Source organism: Poromitra crassiceps (genome assembly GCF_964638095.1).
Source record: "Poromitra crassiceps genome assembly, chromosome: 27".
NCBI lineage: Eukaryota > Metazoa > Chordata > Actinopteri > Beryciformes > Melamphaidae > Poromitra > Poromitra crassiceps.
This window is the reverse complement of record NC_139650.1, coordinates 7,747,331-7,764,282: the sequence shown is the minus strand read 5'-3', so window position 1 is coordinate 7,764,282 and position 16,952 is coordinate 7,747,331. Positions and strand designations below refer to the sequence as shown.

At 44.3% G+C, this 16,952-nt stretch overlaps 1 protein-coding gene across 1 annotated transcript in view; it reads right to left on the bottom strand.

Moving 5' to 3' along the window:
- flnba (filamin B a) overlaps positions 1–16,952 on the bottom strand; it is a 108,304-nt gene that overhangs the window by 45,479 nt on the left and 45,873 nt on the right. Inside the window, exons 6-16 of the mRNA XM_083661785.1 lie at positions 16,600–16,718; positions 14,081–14,155; positions 13,616–13,778; positions 12,757–12,957; positions 11,994–12,131; positions 9,937–10,063; positions 9,671–9,807; positions 8,601–8,794; positions 7,135–7,248; positions 6,380–6,526; positions 1–90 (exon numbers count right to left, since the gene is read on the bottom strand). The exon at positions 1–90 is cut by the window's left edge and continues 34 nt beyond it. Of these exons, the coding sequence (XP_083517911.1) occupies positions 1–90; positions 6,380–6,526; positions 7,135–7,248; positions 8,601–8,794; positions 9,671–9,807; positions 9,937–10,063; positions 11,994–12,131; positions 12,757–12,957; positions 13,616–13,778; positions 14,081–14,155; positions 16,600–16,718 (1,505 nt within the window). The remainder of the gene's footprint in view (positions 91–6,379; positions 6,527–7,134; positions 7,249–8,600; positions 8,795–9,670; positions 9,808–9,936; positions 10,064–11,993; positions 12,132–12,756; positions 12,958–13,615; positions 13,779–14,080; positions 14,156–16,599; positions 16,719–16,952) is intronic.

The following is a 16,952-nucleotide window of genomic DNA, read 5'->3' as shown; positions in this document are numbered from 1 at the left end:
TGTGGGCTCGTTGGCCTTGAGCCCTTGGCGCTCCACCCCGGGCCCGAACACCTTCACCATGCTGGGGTGGCTGCCTCGGCCCACGCCCACCTGCACGCCACAGGAAGTGATGACAACACACCACAGGAAGTGATGACATCACACCACAGGGAGTGATGACATCACACCACAGGGAGTGATGACAACACACCACAGGGAGTGATGACATCACACCACAGGAAGTGATGACAACACACCACAGGAAGTGATGACATCACACCACAGGAAGTGATGACATCACACCACAGGGAGTGATGACAACACACCACAGGGAGTGATGACATCACACCACAGGAAGTGATGACAACACACCACAGGGAGTGATGACATCACACCACAGGGAGTGATGACATCACACCACAGGGAGTGATGACATCACACCACAGGGAGTGATGACAACACACCACAGGGAGTGATGACATCACACCACAGGGAGTGATGACAACACACCACAGGGAGTGATGACATCACACCACAGGAAGTGATGACAACACACCACAGGGAGTGATGACATCACACCACAGGGAGTGATGACATCACACCACAGGAAGTGATGACAACACACCACAGGGAGTGATGACATCACACCACAGGGAGTGATGACATCACAACGCCGACGTTATTTATCCTTAACACCCTGATCCTCTTCACTGTCACATCTCATCATCCGTCTGTGACATGTTGTCATTTACTTTTCTGGTGACCCCACTTCCCCTCAACCTGCCTCCTCTGCTTCTACTGCCATTAGTGATTTACTACATTTCCCAGAATGCGAATTTCCAATGAGTCTACTAAAGCATGTCTTCTTCTTTTTTACATTATCATCATAAATCCCTGCTTCCAGTTGCCTCTGCTCACCAAAATATAACATCATAAAGGGAAACTTCATAAAAAATATAATGTATACTATATAATGCTGTAACTCAAAGAAAAAAGAAAGGAACTTCGAACTGAAATAAAAACTGAATAAAATGTAAGTTAAGGTTAATGCAAATCACCAAAATCTAAAGAAAATGAACCAAGCAACACAGTTAAATGAAATGTTTCCATTTATTATTGAACTAGATCAGTTTGAACTGAGCTTGATCTAAATATAATATAAGTGAAATTAATTGGGGTTGTTTGTTTTATTTTTTGTTTTCAGATAAACGTGTCAGACCTTCATGTGTTCAGATAGGTGCGGCTGAGTGGGGGTGTTTGGAAAATCATTATCACCCGAAAATGAACTATAACTCATGTGAAGACAGGTGGGAAGTGAGGACAGACAGTAAACAAAGTCAGAACATAAATAATAACTAATAAACAAAGCTTTCAAACAGTGATCAAACCTAAATGAAAGGTGGTTACAGTATTACAGTGCATGGAGGATTGGTTAGTGCAGGGGTTTTCAAAGTGGGAGGCGGCCTCCCCGGGGGAGCTCCAAACAGTTTCAGGGGAGGCTCAGTGAATGGAAGTGAAAAAAATACGACGTTAAAGTTCTTTCATTAGTTAGTAAGGAGATCACGTAGAATAGCCTAAATGTGTGTGGATTGGTTAAAGACATAGTTCAGAGATTCAGTAGTTTTGGGGAATTTTGTTGTTTTATCCCACTTTCCCCAGAGTCAGAAACTAATAAATGCCTTCAGAAAGACCTTTCTGGGGGGGGTTGGTTGCCATCTTTTTCCAAGCTTTGTCTGAGGGGAGGCCCACAGTCTCAGACTTTGAAAACCCCTGTTAGTGCACAACACATCTGTCCGATGAAAACCTCTTAACTTTTAATATTTGATATTTTAGTGACTAAAATTGCGTCTTCTAGCTGATGCGTTTATCCTGAGCAATGAGTACAATGGTAGAATAAGCTTAAATCCCTAGATCACCAATATTACAAGAAACCAATAGAAAGTAGATCTTATTGAATTCTTACAGTATGTGACAGGGTTGTTCGGTGTTTTTAATATAGTGTTTTTGTTTTGTTATTTTCTTAATTCATGAAATACATGGAGTCCAATTTAAAAAAAGGTTTTCATCGTACAGCAACACAACAGTGATTTACACACAAAAAAGAAAAGGGAAAATCAAGTGCAGTTAAGACAGTAGAACTTCACTTATCTGAACCTCTCACACATCCTCCTAACTCAGCTACAGGTTATTATGAACTTATTTTTAAAATACAAAAAATGTGAAATTATCGGTTATCGTATCAGCCATGAGAAGCAGGTAATTATCTGGTATCGGTATTGGCTGGGGAAAAAAAATCCATATCGTGCGTCCCTTCTTCTGACTTGTTATGACTAGACCCAACCAATCAACCTTGCCATCACACTGTCCGTCACACTGTCCGATCTTATGGCAAAAAGCCGCAACGCTCAATTTTCAAGTGAAAGAAAAATCCAAGTCCAACAAATATAGCAGCCCAGTAGCAGGATGAAAGCATGTTTGCTCCTTACGCTGAGTGAGCAGCAGGGGGTCAGTGTCTTGCTCAAGGACACAGTGGCTGTTACGGGAATTGAACCTGTGAGCTTTGAGGTACAGATCATTCTGAAATTGTGGATCGGGCCTTTAACAGGCACAATAAGCATGTAACAATTATTACAGCACTCAAAACAGGGCGGGACGGTGCTGGCAATGCACAAATATCAAAATTTTCACTTTTATTTTGTACTTTTGTGTAACTATGCATTTTCAGGAACTCCATATATTGAGATTTTGGCATTACTGGCAGCTCCCATCTCCATGTTGATTATGTTTTTGACTCCCTGCTTATATTGTAAAAGCTTTTATCGGCTGGCTTCAGTTCAGATCAGTGAAGTTCTGCTGCGGTTAAATCAATAAAACAGAGCCAGGGTGGTCACAGTGCACAGAGGATTAGTATGGTGATTAAATCACATCATTTTCAGTAGAATGAGAAATAAAAACACATGATGGCTTCAGTTAAATGTATGAAAACAGTTACGATTAGTGACAAGAAACAGATTAAAGACCCAAGTTACAGTGCAGCTATTTGAGTCTGATTCAACCGTTACACAAACAAGACACTTTTCAGTCTAAATCAACTTTTGTTCAACATAAAATATGTGCAGTTGTATGTTTGATCAGACATTCGTGTTAGACAGCCAAAAAACTATTTTTGCCATTGGTGCAGATCCGTATCAATTTCATTTGATTAAATACAAATCTGAGAAAATTATGTATGTCATGTTTGCAATTCAGATGGCACATAACCAGCCCCCGAAACACACACACACACACACACACACACACACACACACACACACACACACACACACACTTCCCCTATGACTTCATTTTTCTCAATCATGACTTAATTTCCCTCACTTGTTATGATATGCCTTTTGCTGTTGTTCTGCCATTTTCTAATTTTTTTCTTGTTTTAAATCAGCTAGTAACACTTTACAATAAGGGTACATTAATTAAGGCTTAGTTCATGCTTAATAAGCATGAACTAACCCTTAATTAACAGTGAACTAATGTGTCTAGGAATCATTTACAAATGGTGTTCATGGTAACTAAGGTATTGTGGTTGGGTTGAGGCGTGCAGCCAGTGTGGTTGACCAAAACCCCAATTAAACGCTCTGAGCAATAAAATACAACACATCTTCTGTGTTGTTTCCACATTACGACTTTAAAGCTCGTGAACACACCGACTTCCCAACTCAGGAAATGGGACCATCCGAGCAGCATTTGAATGCAGCATTTGCCGTAGGCTCCAATGTAGCCTACTCTGCTGTAGCCTACTCTGCTGTAGCCTACTGTAATGTAGCCTACTCTGCTGTAGCCTACTGTACTGTAACGTAGCCTACTGTAATGTAGCCTACTCTGCTGTAGCCTACTGTAATGTAGCCTACTGTAATGTAGCCTACTCTGCTGTAGCCTACTGTAATGTAGCCTACTGTAATGTCGCCTACTGTAATGTAGCCTACTCTGCTGTAGCCTACTGTAATGTAGCCTACTGTAATGTAGCCTACTCTGCTGTAGCCTACTGTAATGTAGCCTACTGTAATGTAGCCTACTGTAATGTAGCCTACTGTAATGTAGCCTACTCTGCTGTAGCCTACTGTAATGTAGCCTACTCTGCCGCTACTGTAAAACAGTACCGCGAAATGCCTCGTTTCACTTCAGAATTATCTGGCAGCCATATTAACTCATTGACTGCCAGCCACTTTTGGAGAACGGATGCTCCCAGTGCCAGAGTTTCAGAGCGTTTTCAGTGATTTCTCGAGGCCCACAGAATATTGTGTGATATTACTATGTAAACACTGAACACGCACAAAGAACGATGAGACTCTATTCTATCATCTGCAAAAAAAAGTTTATTGATCCCATTTTCCGTTCTTTAGTTATGAGCCGGAGAAGATAGCTTGATTCCTCCAAAAACAGCAATTTTTTTCTAGAAGCTGAGATAATTGGCCTTTTGTGAAATTAAACATTTCAAGCACATCACTGACTCTGAAGCTAATCTTTTCTAATGTAGTCACACCTCAAAAATAATTTCCTTCAATAAAACAGTGAAGGCCAGGGAATTCTGTTTGGCAGAATAATATTTTTTAGCTACAACCAGCAGCGCTGGCCCCTGCGTGCGCTGCTGGTTGCAGCTTCTTGCTGGTCTTGATTTGCTGCTGGTGGGCATCGGATATTCTGGCTTGCGTTTGTCAATCCTGTCCTGCTGCCTGGGTCTGTCTGGGTGTTGCGCGCTGCTCTGCGTGCCCCCCCCCCCCCCCCCCCCCCCGCCCCGCCCCGCCTCGCCTCGCCTCAACTGCACACTCCTCCTCCTGTCTGTGGTGGCTCTCTGCTGAGTTTGCTGTGCGCACAGTGAAGGGAGCGCGACATCCTGCTTTTTTACAGCGTTCCGCGTGTGTTTGTCACCGGCAACGATGCTTCCAGTTGAGAATAATAACAACTCCACGGTGTGGATGTGCGGATGTGCTGTCCGGCTCAATTGTGGGAGCAGATTGGCTGCTGCAGGCACAGCTGCAGTAACGTGCTTCAGCATATCGATGCATACGGATGCGATGCGATTTCCGTTTCCATAACGACTTCTTCTTTGTTTTTTCCTTGCCTTTCTGTTATGTGGAGAGCACTGTCGCCACCTAAGGGTTCTGTAAAATAGGTTAGACACATCCAATAGCTATAATATTTGTACATCAGAGGCAGAAGGCTTTGATCGACGCCCCACCGTCAAAAAACGCAATTGACGAACATGTCCGTCCTTGGCACTCTACGTTACTATTTGAAATGACGAACATGTCCGTCCTTGGCACTCAATGAGTTAATCAACATTGTGCGAATCGTTCAGGCAATGGCCTGAATGTAACAGACGTTCACTTGTGTAAAAATTACGCACTTGAGCTTTAATAAGTATTATACCATGGTCTGGGTGAATACTCGTTTCTGATTGGCCGGGCAGGTGTGCGTTAAAACCGTATTCCAGCTCAAGTCTAATCACATGTTGTAAATTAATCTGCAACCCAACCTGCACAGCTAACGTTATTCAACTCGCTGCCTCAGTTTCTAGGAGCTGAGCGGACTAGCTTCCCTGCACCATACCGGCTCGTATCCAAGGTCCGTCCTATTTACTGGAACAGCGAACAACGTTTCCATTGCATGAAGCTTGTTCCTGGTATTAGTCGGTTTCCCAAGTGTTGCTAGGTAAACAGAGTTATGGCTTGTGAAAAACTTTAGATTTTTATTGCTAAAATTGCACACACAAAAATCATAAAATGCTTTTATTTTATAATGTTGGCAAATGACCATGGTATAAGCGGGATAATCAACTCCTATGTGTGCATTAAACAATTGTAATGCCTGCGACGTCGGGTGGTTCTTCGCCTCCACGCCCTGCATTAAAATTGTTTAACGCACACCTAGGAGTTGATTATCCGTTACTTAATCAACTAGCGTACCTTTAATGTAAAGTGTTACCATTTAGGTTTTACAGTTGAGTTGTTTTTCCTTTTCATCTTAATCTTTTTAGTTGTATGTCTCCTCTGACTGCAGGTGAAACTTTCTTTTTTTTGCTCTCACCTGAACACATTTGACATTTGTCGTCTTCTTCTGTCTGACTTCTGTTTAGTGGTCGTATTTTATGAAAGTGTTTTTTCTTTCTGTCTGGTGTCTAGAAGATGAAACTCTGCTCAATATACAGGTCAGTAGTGATGATAACCAGCGGCTTCTTAGTTTTACCACCAGAATCCAAACATTTTGATTGGACCGTCTTAAAGCGCCCCTCTGGAACCGCCAGCTCTGATCGGACAACCTTGGGGTTTCCCGTCTGGACTAAAGGCTCTGATTGGATGACGGTGGCACTTCCCGGTGTAACGGGGCACCATGATTGGCTGCTTACCCGGAAGGGGCTGTTGGGCACGCTGACTCCTCCCCAGGTGACGGCCAGCGTGTGTTTGAGCGGTGAGGCGGGCGTGTAGCAGCAGGAGTAAAGCCCCTCCCCCTTACTCCTCACCACCTTCACATCCACAGGGAGACCCTCTGCATCCTGACGCACGCACGCGCGCACACACACACACACACACACACACACACACACACACACACACACACACACACACGGTTAGAACAAAGTCCTAGTTCCCTGAGAGAATACAAGATGCATATCAAAGTCCTTCGATTGGTTAGTCTGATATTATCGAACTGTTTGTCATCATCGGTCAACATGTTATCCTCTGGCCAATCAGAAACAAATAGATCTCCTTGTTTTGACGGTGACCTGAGACTGCAGCGCCCCCTTGGACCAATCAGTGCAATTATGTTATATATATTATTATTTGTGAGGACTACTGTAATGGACCATCTTCTATAAATAAAAAGTATCAAAATCAGTGCAATTATGAAAGTGCTGTAACGCAGAGACCTGAGATGCAGCACTCCCTCAATATTTCATCAAAATCTGATCATTGTTGTCTGCAATATCGCATGTGATGGACAGACTGCAGGAATACACTTCCTTTCATTCTTAAATGTAGGTGTGTGTGTGTGTGTGTGTGTGTGTGTGTGTGTGTGTGTGTGTGTGTGTGTGTGTGTGTGTGTGTGTGTGTGTGTGTGTGTGTGTGTGTGTGTGTGAGTGAATGAATGTGTGTGTCTTACCTGAGCTGTGATCTTCAGAGGTCCTTTCCCAGCATCCTTTGCGTTGACGGTGAACTCAGCGGGTTGATTGACCAGACAGCCGCTCTTCTCCAGGCCGGGACCGAAGGCCTGCACCTGGAACACAGACAGTGTGAGTGTGAGCTGATGGTCTAGAACACAAGACAGTGTGTGTGAGCTGATGGTCTAGAACACAAGACAGTGTGAGTGTGAGCTGATGGTCTAGAACACAAGACAGTGTGAGTGTGAGCTGATGGTCTAGAACACAAGACAGTGTGAGTGTGAGCTGATGGTCTAGAACACAAGACAGTGTGAGTGTGAGCTGATGGTCTAGAACACAAGACAGTGTGAGTGTGAGCTGATGGTCTAGAACACAAGACAGTGTGAGTGTGAGCTGATGGTCTAGAACACAAGACAGTGTGAGTGTGAGCTGATGGTCTAGAACACAAGACAGTGTGAGTGTGAGCTGATGGTCTAGAACACAAGACAGTGTGAGTGTGAGCTGATGGTCTAGAACACAAGACAGTGTGAGTGTGAGCTGATGGTCTAGAACACAAGACAGTGTGAGTGTGAGCTGATGGTCTAGAACACAAGACAGTGTGAGTGTGAGCTGATGGTCTAGAACAGGGGTTCCCAACCTTTTTTGTGCCAAGGACCGGTAGATACATGGAAAAAAAGGTCGGGACCGGTTGTCAATTTTAATGGTTTTAGTTACATATATATATGTACTCGCCAGGTGGCGACAAAGGGTAAATAACAGCCTTTTGTGTTGTACTGTATGTAGCCTACAGTATTTTTGTTTTTGTTTCAACTACAAACATAAATAAATGTCAACTTTAAACTATGTTTCAACTACCACACACAGCCTATAATATTATAGCCTATGTTTATTTATTTTTTTAAATTGGACCGGGCTCACGGCCCGGTACCAAATGCCCGCGGCCCGGTGGTTGGGGACCACTGGTCTAGAACACAGACAGTGTGAGTGTGAGCTGATGGTCAGGTTCTGCTGAGAGACTGATTTAGTTCACGCAAAAATATGTGCCCTTCTCAGGTCCTTTCATCTGTCTAGTCTGTCTGTCTAGTCTAAAAGCTATTCAGTGTTCCACACCCGGGTGAGCGTTCATACTGCACGAGCTGCATCTGCAAGCCCGCCAAGCGGACGAGCCCTCGCGGGGAAACCAACGAGGGACAATATTGTGACTCGAAAACGAGACAACGTTGGACCGGAAGCAGCCGCAAATGTAATGGTGGCGACTGGTGCCGCTACTTCCGCGTTGGACCAGCCAACAAGTTCAACAAAGAGGGAACACACACACACAGAGAACAGCGCTGCTGTCTGTCTCCAGCGGGCGAGGCAGCGCAGCCGGCGAGCTGCGTATGACGACGGACAGCAAAAATGAGCGAAGAGGAGGAGAAGGGGAAAGAGGAAGACGACGTACTCGGTGTGTGTTGCGCTCGTGTCTCACCTTGTCAGGGTGCGTCTCGTGGTCGTCGGGGACGATGCGGGCCATGAAGGGGCTGAGCTCGATGTCCTGCTCGTCACAGGTCACGTGCACCGCGTACTCCCCCGCCTCCGTGGGCCAGTACCGCACATCACATGAGCCATCGTTCTGATCCTCGCACTCGATCTTGGCCTGGGACGGACCCTCGATCGCAAAACCTGCACACAGAGGACCAGATTAGACCAGACTGGACTAGAGCAGAGACTGAGATAGATAGAGATACACACACAAAAAGACATATATTGTTTTTACAGTTTCTGTTTTGACTGTCCCTTTTACCATCGACTGATCTATTTATTGCTATTGCAATTCCATTTGCCCTTGTTTTAATTTGTAAGTTGTCAATTTGTATTTTCCCCCCATATCAAGCTTTGTTTTTTAATGCAAAGCACTTTGATTATTATTATTATAGTTTAGATCAGATGAGTTCAGATTAGATTAGAATATAGGATTACAATACATTAGATTAGGTTAGATTATCATATGTATCAAATAGATGAGATCAGAATAGACTTGACTGGAGTAAAAAGGAATATAATGCATATATCATTATAATAATATGATTATATTAGACTGGGTTGGATTCGTACACTATAAACAGGAACACAATAAATTAGATTAGGAACAGAACGGTAGAAAACTGTTGTAATCTGAACCTCCAAACCTCCTAAATATATATTTAGGAGACAGATACAGAAATATATACTGTAGATGCTAATATGTGTGATTATTTCTGCCATTTGCAACTAAAATATAAACAATTAAAATAAATAATTACAAAGTGACAATAATATAACTTGGATGAAGAGCTTGTGAAACTGAGATAGTCAGGCTCATTAGTGATTACTACACCAGAATAACATGGATACAAATTGTCACATTTTTGTATTGTGACATATTGCATTTTGATCCATCATCTTTCATCTCTAATGAAAGCAGAGTGGAGTGTGTGTGTGTGTGTGTGTGTGTGTGTGTGTGTGTGTGTGTGTGTGTGTGTGTGTGTCTGTGTGCGTGTGCGTGTGTGCGTGTCTCACCCAGCACACCCACATCACTGCCCACTGACTCCACTATGAAGGCCGCTGGTTTACCCACAATGCCTCCCTGCAAGCCGGGACCCCAGGCTCTGACCTGCTGAGGCCCCGCCTCCAGACCCACCGCCACCTCGAACGGACTGAGAGAGAGAGAGAGAGAGAGAGACAGAGAGAGAGAGAGAGGGAGAGAAAGACAAAGATTCATGATCCATTCAGATCAGATGAGGTAATAGTGAGGTAATGCCATGACACACACACACACAGCTGACCTCTTGGGGATGTGCTGGCCTCCCCAGGTGATGGTGATAGAGTATTTTCCAGGCGTGTTGGGGCGATACTCGTACGAACACTCTCCATCCTGACTGGCTGTCTGCTTCACTGGCTCCTCCCCGCCCTCTGACACACACGCACACGACAGAAACAGAAGTAATGAGTAGCTAAAATCTCAGTTAAAGCTTCGGGTTGGGTTCTGTTAACGGGTTACATTTAAGAACCGGTTCCAAGTTCATAAAACACCCAGACTTGTTAAAGGGACAGTTCACCCCAAAGTCAAAAATACATATTTCCCCGCTTACCTGTAGTGATATCTATCAGTCTACATAGTTTTGGTGTGGGTTGCTGAGTTTTGGACTATTTCCTGCCGTTAGTTAGTGGGTGAGGTTTCAATCAAACGAAAATAGTTCCTACATGAAGGTTACTGCTCACAACGAGGTCTGTGGATTACCTTGAGTAACCGGCTCATGATTTCTGGAAGGAGACATTGCTGTTTAGATTTTCAAATGTTTTTTTTCTGGCGCTTTGAGCGCCACAAGCCAAGTGCCATCCAGTTCCATTGTATTAGCAAAAAGGCAGACATCTCTACGGCCGATATCTCCAAAACTCGCCAACTCGCACCAAAACGATCTAGATCGATAATAGCACTACAGGTAAGAGGAAAAATATGGGGCGAACTGTCCCTTTAAGCATAGCGTCTGATGAGTCTAAAAAAATAAGAAATTTCTCTCTCCTCTGTCTTCTACAACAGCCATCTGCAGCTGATGATGTAATAGGAGTTCATCTAACTGCCAGTTTGTTGACTGATTGGCTGACAGCAGATGAGCAGATGGCCTCAGACGGCCAGATGCAATATTTGCGGCGAGGTAGTACAAGGCCCACACTTAAAGCTCAATCTCCACTCCACTCCACTCCACTCCACAGTTTTGTTTTCTGTCTGGAGGTCCATTCAAAGCTGTGTGTGGTGTCATGAACCAACAACACAGATCTACTCTGAGCCTTACCAAGAACAAGCTCTTTCTGTCACTGTGTCTTTAAGGCTCATTAATATTAACGAGCCCTCTGTTCTGATTGGCTAATCGTTTCAAGAGTGAAACGTGAGAAGCCGTGGCACGGTGGTAGGGAAAACTCTCCGGTAATAAACGACAACCGCTCAACCGCTTTGAAAAAACACTTTGTTAGTCTATTATTTCTCACAGAAATGATAATGAGTGAACCTATGTGACGCCACAAAGTTACGGAAGACCAAAAGGCTGATTTAGAGGCTTTTCTAATATGGATTGTGTGGATTTTGTTGGCGATAGGGCTGTCAAAATTGGCCCAAAATTATATTTGAATATTCCCTCTAATTCGTTTGAATATATCCAAATAGTAAAAAATTAAATTAAAAAAATATACATATATAAAAATCCCGTGCGTGGCAAGGCAACCCAATACAACCAGAGACCTTATATAACTACTTGGTATATTTATTTGAACATTAAAAAAAAATCATCCTTGAACATTTTTTTTCCCAGTCAGTACTAGTACAGTAGTAGCCTACATTTTTGTAATGTTTTTAAATAACCAGGCAAATGATGTATGTTTTTATGTTGCCCTCTTGGCCAGGTTTCTTTTACCTGGTTAAAAGTAAAAAATAAAAATAAATAAGAAAAAATAAATTAAATCGAATATTAATTTTCATATTCGAATATTCTTTTGATTTTTATATTCGAATATATATTCGAATATAGAATATTATTTGACAGCCTGAGTTGGTGACCGTGATACTTTCAACATGTTTAGATAGACCATCTAACACCTTTATCATCACAGAGGCAAGAGTCCTGCTTTACACAACCTTTAAACATTTATGTACAGCATCAGATCATCAGACACAGTAACTCACAGTAACTCAAGAGTGTTTTGGAGTAGAGACTGCTCTCTGTTTCTAGCTGTTTGCTACACACTTACACTGTATTAACAAACACAATGCTCCACGTTTCTTCATAATGGAGACACAGCTGGTCAGATCAAAGTGTAAACCCTGAATGTAAATATAATTTCTACTCACTGGGTCCTTTGACAAGAACCTTCAGCTCTCCGCTGCCGGCCGCCCTGGTGTCCACCCTGAAGTCTCCCACCTGTCTCACCCTCATCCCCGACGGCTGGAGACCCCGACCTGTCGCCCTGCATGCCCCGGGCACGCAGGCTGAGAGAGAGTGTGTGTGTGTGGGGGGGGGGGGGTTGCAGAGATGGAAGGAAGAAGACAGAAGAATAAAGGCAGGGTAGAAATAACCTAATTTTGTGCTCAAAGTAAAAGATAAAATAAAAAAAAAGTTGTTGCTAAAAACATGTGATGACATCAGACACAATGGATGTCTACATCATGTCACAACTGATATAATAATTAATAAGTAATACTCTGATATAAATAGCTGCCCTGGCATTAGCTAGCCGTTAGCTATGTTCATTAGCTAACTGGTCGCCAGGCTCAAAACGCCACCAATACTAACTGTTAACCAGTTCGAGTCATGCTCTTTCCATAAACCCCAACAGCTTTGATATATATTTGCTTGTTGTTATTTATAACAATATTGTGGCTTCTGGAGGGACATTTTTGCGGAGGTAGAGGACGAGACTCTTCTGCTTTTTTTGGTCAATATACGATCTTTGGTGCAAATCAGATGAATGTGTATGTCATCTGATAAAACAAATAAAAACTGAGAGAGAATGAGGAACACAGAATGTTCAGTCAGGTGTCCAGACTGTGGACTGGTAGAGCATATCAGTGTTGAATTACTTTTACACCCAGATTCATTTTCAGCAGAGCTCACCGGGGCCCACGTCCACGGTGAAGGGGCTCCTGGGGACGGGCACACCGCCAAAGCTGAGGCTGACTGTGTGCAGGCTGGCCTGCAGGGGGCGGTAGGTGCAGCGGAACACGGAGTCACCCCGGTCCTCTATCATCACCTCCACACTGTTCTGACGGCCCGCAGGGTCCCTGACCATCACCGTCACATCGCCCACGCCAGCACCTGCACACACGCAGAGAAACTTTATTCACACAGGCCAGGAGACAGACGGGAAACTTTATTCACACAGACCAGGTGACAGAGGGGAAACTTTATTCACACAGGCCAGGCGACAGAGGGGAAACTTTATTCACACAGGCCAGGTGACAGAGGGGAAACTTTATCCACACAGGCCAGGTGACAGAGGAGAAACTTTATTCACACAGGCCAGGAGACAGAGGGGAAACTTTATCCACACAGGCCAGGTGACAGAGGGGAAACTTTATTCACACAGGCCAGGTGACAGAGGGGAAACTTTATTCACACAGGCCAGGTGACAGAGGGGAAACTTTATTCACACAGACCAGGTGACAGAGGGGAAACTTTATTCACACAGGCCAGGTGACAGAGGGGAAACTTTATTCACACAGGCCAGGTGACAGAGGGGAAACTTTATTCACACAGGCCAGGTGACAGAGGGGAAACTTTATTCACACAGGCCAGGTGACAGAGGGGAAAATGTATCCACACAGGCCAGGTGACAGAGGGGAAACTTTATTCACACAGGCCAGGTGACAGAAACTTTATTCACACAGGCCAGGTGACAGAAACTTTATTCACACAGGCCAGGAGACAGAGGATCACTCTAATCCTCCCTCCACTGGCTGTGGAGTCCACACACCTGCAGTGTAGATGTCAAAGTAAGTGGGCTTGTTGGCGATGTTCCCCACAGGCTCGATGCCCGGGCCTTTGGCTGTGACCTTGGAGGCGTCGCCCAGCGCCTTGTCCACGTTGACCTCAAACGGACTCTTGGGAATCTGCTGGCCAGCAAACAGCACCGTCACCTAGGAAACAACAAGTCAGCCAGAGTCAGAGAGCCATTGAGTTGCGTCAACAGAGGGTCAAAAACACTACAGGTCACGTGATACATGTAGCTCCTGAACAAACTGTTAGCCAGCTAACTAACCAGCAAACACACTGTGAACAATGTGAACATGCTAACGCTAGCTGCTACTAGATACGTTAGCTTGTGTGCTAATCAGATGTGGTACAACAAGACAAGTGATGGTTAGCTGACATGATAATATGGTTAGCTAGCTAACAAGCTGACATCACCTGGAAGAACTCTAAGGGTTGAGGCTCTCACCTTGTGAGGTCCCACAACCTCGGGGACGTAGCTGACGCTGTACGTCTTCTTACCCTCGTTAGGCACCGCCTTCACCTGAGCAACAAACACACAACTAGATAATAAATCAATGATATGACAGCTATTCAGACACAGAACAGATCTGGGGGTCTCATTTATCAAACTATGCGTAGGATCCCTACTAAGGATGAACTAAAAGAACGACTAACCTATCAGTAGGGCTTTTCACACTGCATGCTCTTAGCCCGGGGCTAAGATTGCCCCAGGCTAACTTAGCACCTTTTCACACACACATTTGTAAACCCAGTTTAAAGGGATACGCCAACATTTTTGGGAGATTCACCTATTTGCCATATTCCCGATAGTAAAACTAGACCACATGCGCCTCAGGCAAACGCGGGAGTAACTTTAGTTCTGCTACATTAGTTCAGGCTATGGATTTACAAATATAAGTACGGGGGGGAAGGGTACCTGTAAAGCATACAAACTTGTCCCTGGCTACATATAAATAGCGACCTTTTCCCAAAATACTGCTGGTTCTGTACTGTTGCTATTTGGTATCTGATGCTTGCAGTGCACTATAGGGGCATCAATTGACGCACGTCAATTAATGCTTTCTGTGCATTTGGGGCTTAACTGTGGTATTTGGCATTGACTATTTATGGTTGGATTGGGGCGGATCCACATGTCCCTCCCAGCTGGACTGTGATTGATAACGGGGTAATTGCCTGCAGCAGGTGTGGGTACTTGTCTCCAAAAATGTGCTTAAGCAAGGTCCAGAATTCACTTAAATTATTGGCCTAGGTTGTCTTGTTTACTTAGTTACTTTACTTAACCATTGTGTATTTTTTATTTCTTAATTTTTTTATTTACCGTAAATTCCGGACTATAAGCCGCGGCTTTTTTCCCGTTTTTTGGCCCCTGCGGCTTATATAACGGTGCGTCTTATCTATGGATTTTTTCAGAAAAAAAAAAAAAAAAAAAAAAAATCTCTCTTTTTTAGCACTCTTTCTAACTATAAATCCACTTCTGTTTTAATTTCCTCTCTTGCCCTCTTTTCACCACACCGCGGACACTGTGTGCACTGTAAAAATAAACAACGGTGGTGTTGTGTTATGTTGTTTTGTTGAAATGTTGTAATACGGTAAATGGGAGCTTCCTCAAACAGCCATCTCTTCCCGACAATCCCCTCTGTGCGTGACCACTTACATATGGTAATTACGGTAAGCAAACGGCCACTCGGGCAACAACTCCCTCCCCCGACTACCAGGAGAAAATCACAAACTTCGGCGAATTCACACAAAGGAAGATCAAGGAATATTCACAACAAGACGAGCAGTAGAAGCAACACTCTCACTTACCATGGGGAAGGTACGCAGAAATTCACACGAGGCAGCTTTCAAGTTGAAAGCAGTCAATCTCGCATTAAAAGAGAGCAGCCGCCGATCAAACAGAGCAGCCGCGCGTAACCTGGGCAAAAGGGACTGTCCGTCCGGGGGAGAACTACTGAACAACTCCCTCCCGACTATCAGGAGAAAATCACAAACTTCGGCGAATTCACACAAAGGAAGATCACGGAATATTATAGGAGTGTGAAAACATCCACAATTACCAACGGGTTCCAAAACGCTGGACTGCTGCGGGATGAAGAGGATGACGCCACGGGGACTGCCCCCTAGTCCGATACCTCACGAGTCCGATACCTCACGAGTCCGACACCTCATGGTTTTGGGTTAGGGTCTGGGGGAGGTTAGGTTTAGGCGTGGGGGTGGGAGAGGTTAGGTTTTGGGTTAGGGTCTGGGGGATGTTAGGTTTAGGCGTGGGGGTGGGAGAGGTTAGGTTTTGGGTTAGGGTCTGGGGGAAGTTAGCCTCTTTTTTCGGACTCGTGAGGTGTCGGACTCGTGAGGTATCGGACTCGTGCCATGGCACCTGAAGGAGAGAGGAGAGTGGTTGACGAAGCCACCCTGAACCTGTTCGTTTCCGACACTGAAGATGAGGACTTTGGTGGTTTCAGTACGCAGGAAGAAGAGGAAGACGAGGATTAGTGACTTGACTTCTCTGGTTACAGGTTTGCTGCACATATACGGTAGCCTATTGTTGTGTGATTTTGTCTGGGGATTAGTGACCTGACTTTTGTTTTGTTTTGTTGAAATGTTAATAAATGGGAGCTTCCCCAAACAGCAATCTCTTTCCCGACATTCCTCTCTGTGCACGAACCCTTTCATATGGTAATTAAACATCAAAACACCCGCGGCTTATAGTCCGGTGCGGCTTATAGAAGAAAAAAATAGTCAATTTTGGTCCCGCGGCTTATACACCGGTGCGTCTTATAGTCCGGAATTTACGGTACTTATTTTTTACATGACAACTTTTGCGTGGAATACCTTTGCACTACATTGTGAAACACAGATTGGATCGCGTAGACATTCACTGGAGTAGTTATAGTTTTATTAGGGATTCTAGGCACATATTGATAAATGAGACCCCTGAGTATTCTTTTTCGAGGAGGGGCTGCATACCTCCTCTCTGGTGCCGTCTGGTTGCTCCACGTAGATGGTCACCTGACCCACACCTGCACTGAATGTGTCCACTGTGAAGACAGCAGGACGCAACACTCTGTTCCCAGAGGGCTCGATACCTACAGAGAGAGACAGACAGACAGACAGACAGACAGACAGACAGACAGAGAGAGACAGAGAGAGAGAAAGACAGAGAGAGAGGGGGTAGAGAGAGACAAAGAGAGAGAGGGGGTAGAGAGAGACAAAGAGAGAGAGAGAGAGAGAGAGAGAGAGAGAGAGAGGGACAGAGAGTGAGACAGAGAGAAAGAGGTTTTCATCAATGTTTTGTTTTCATGATATACTTGTTATCAAGC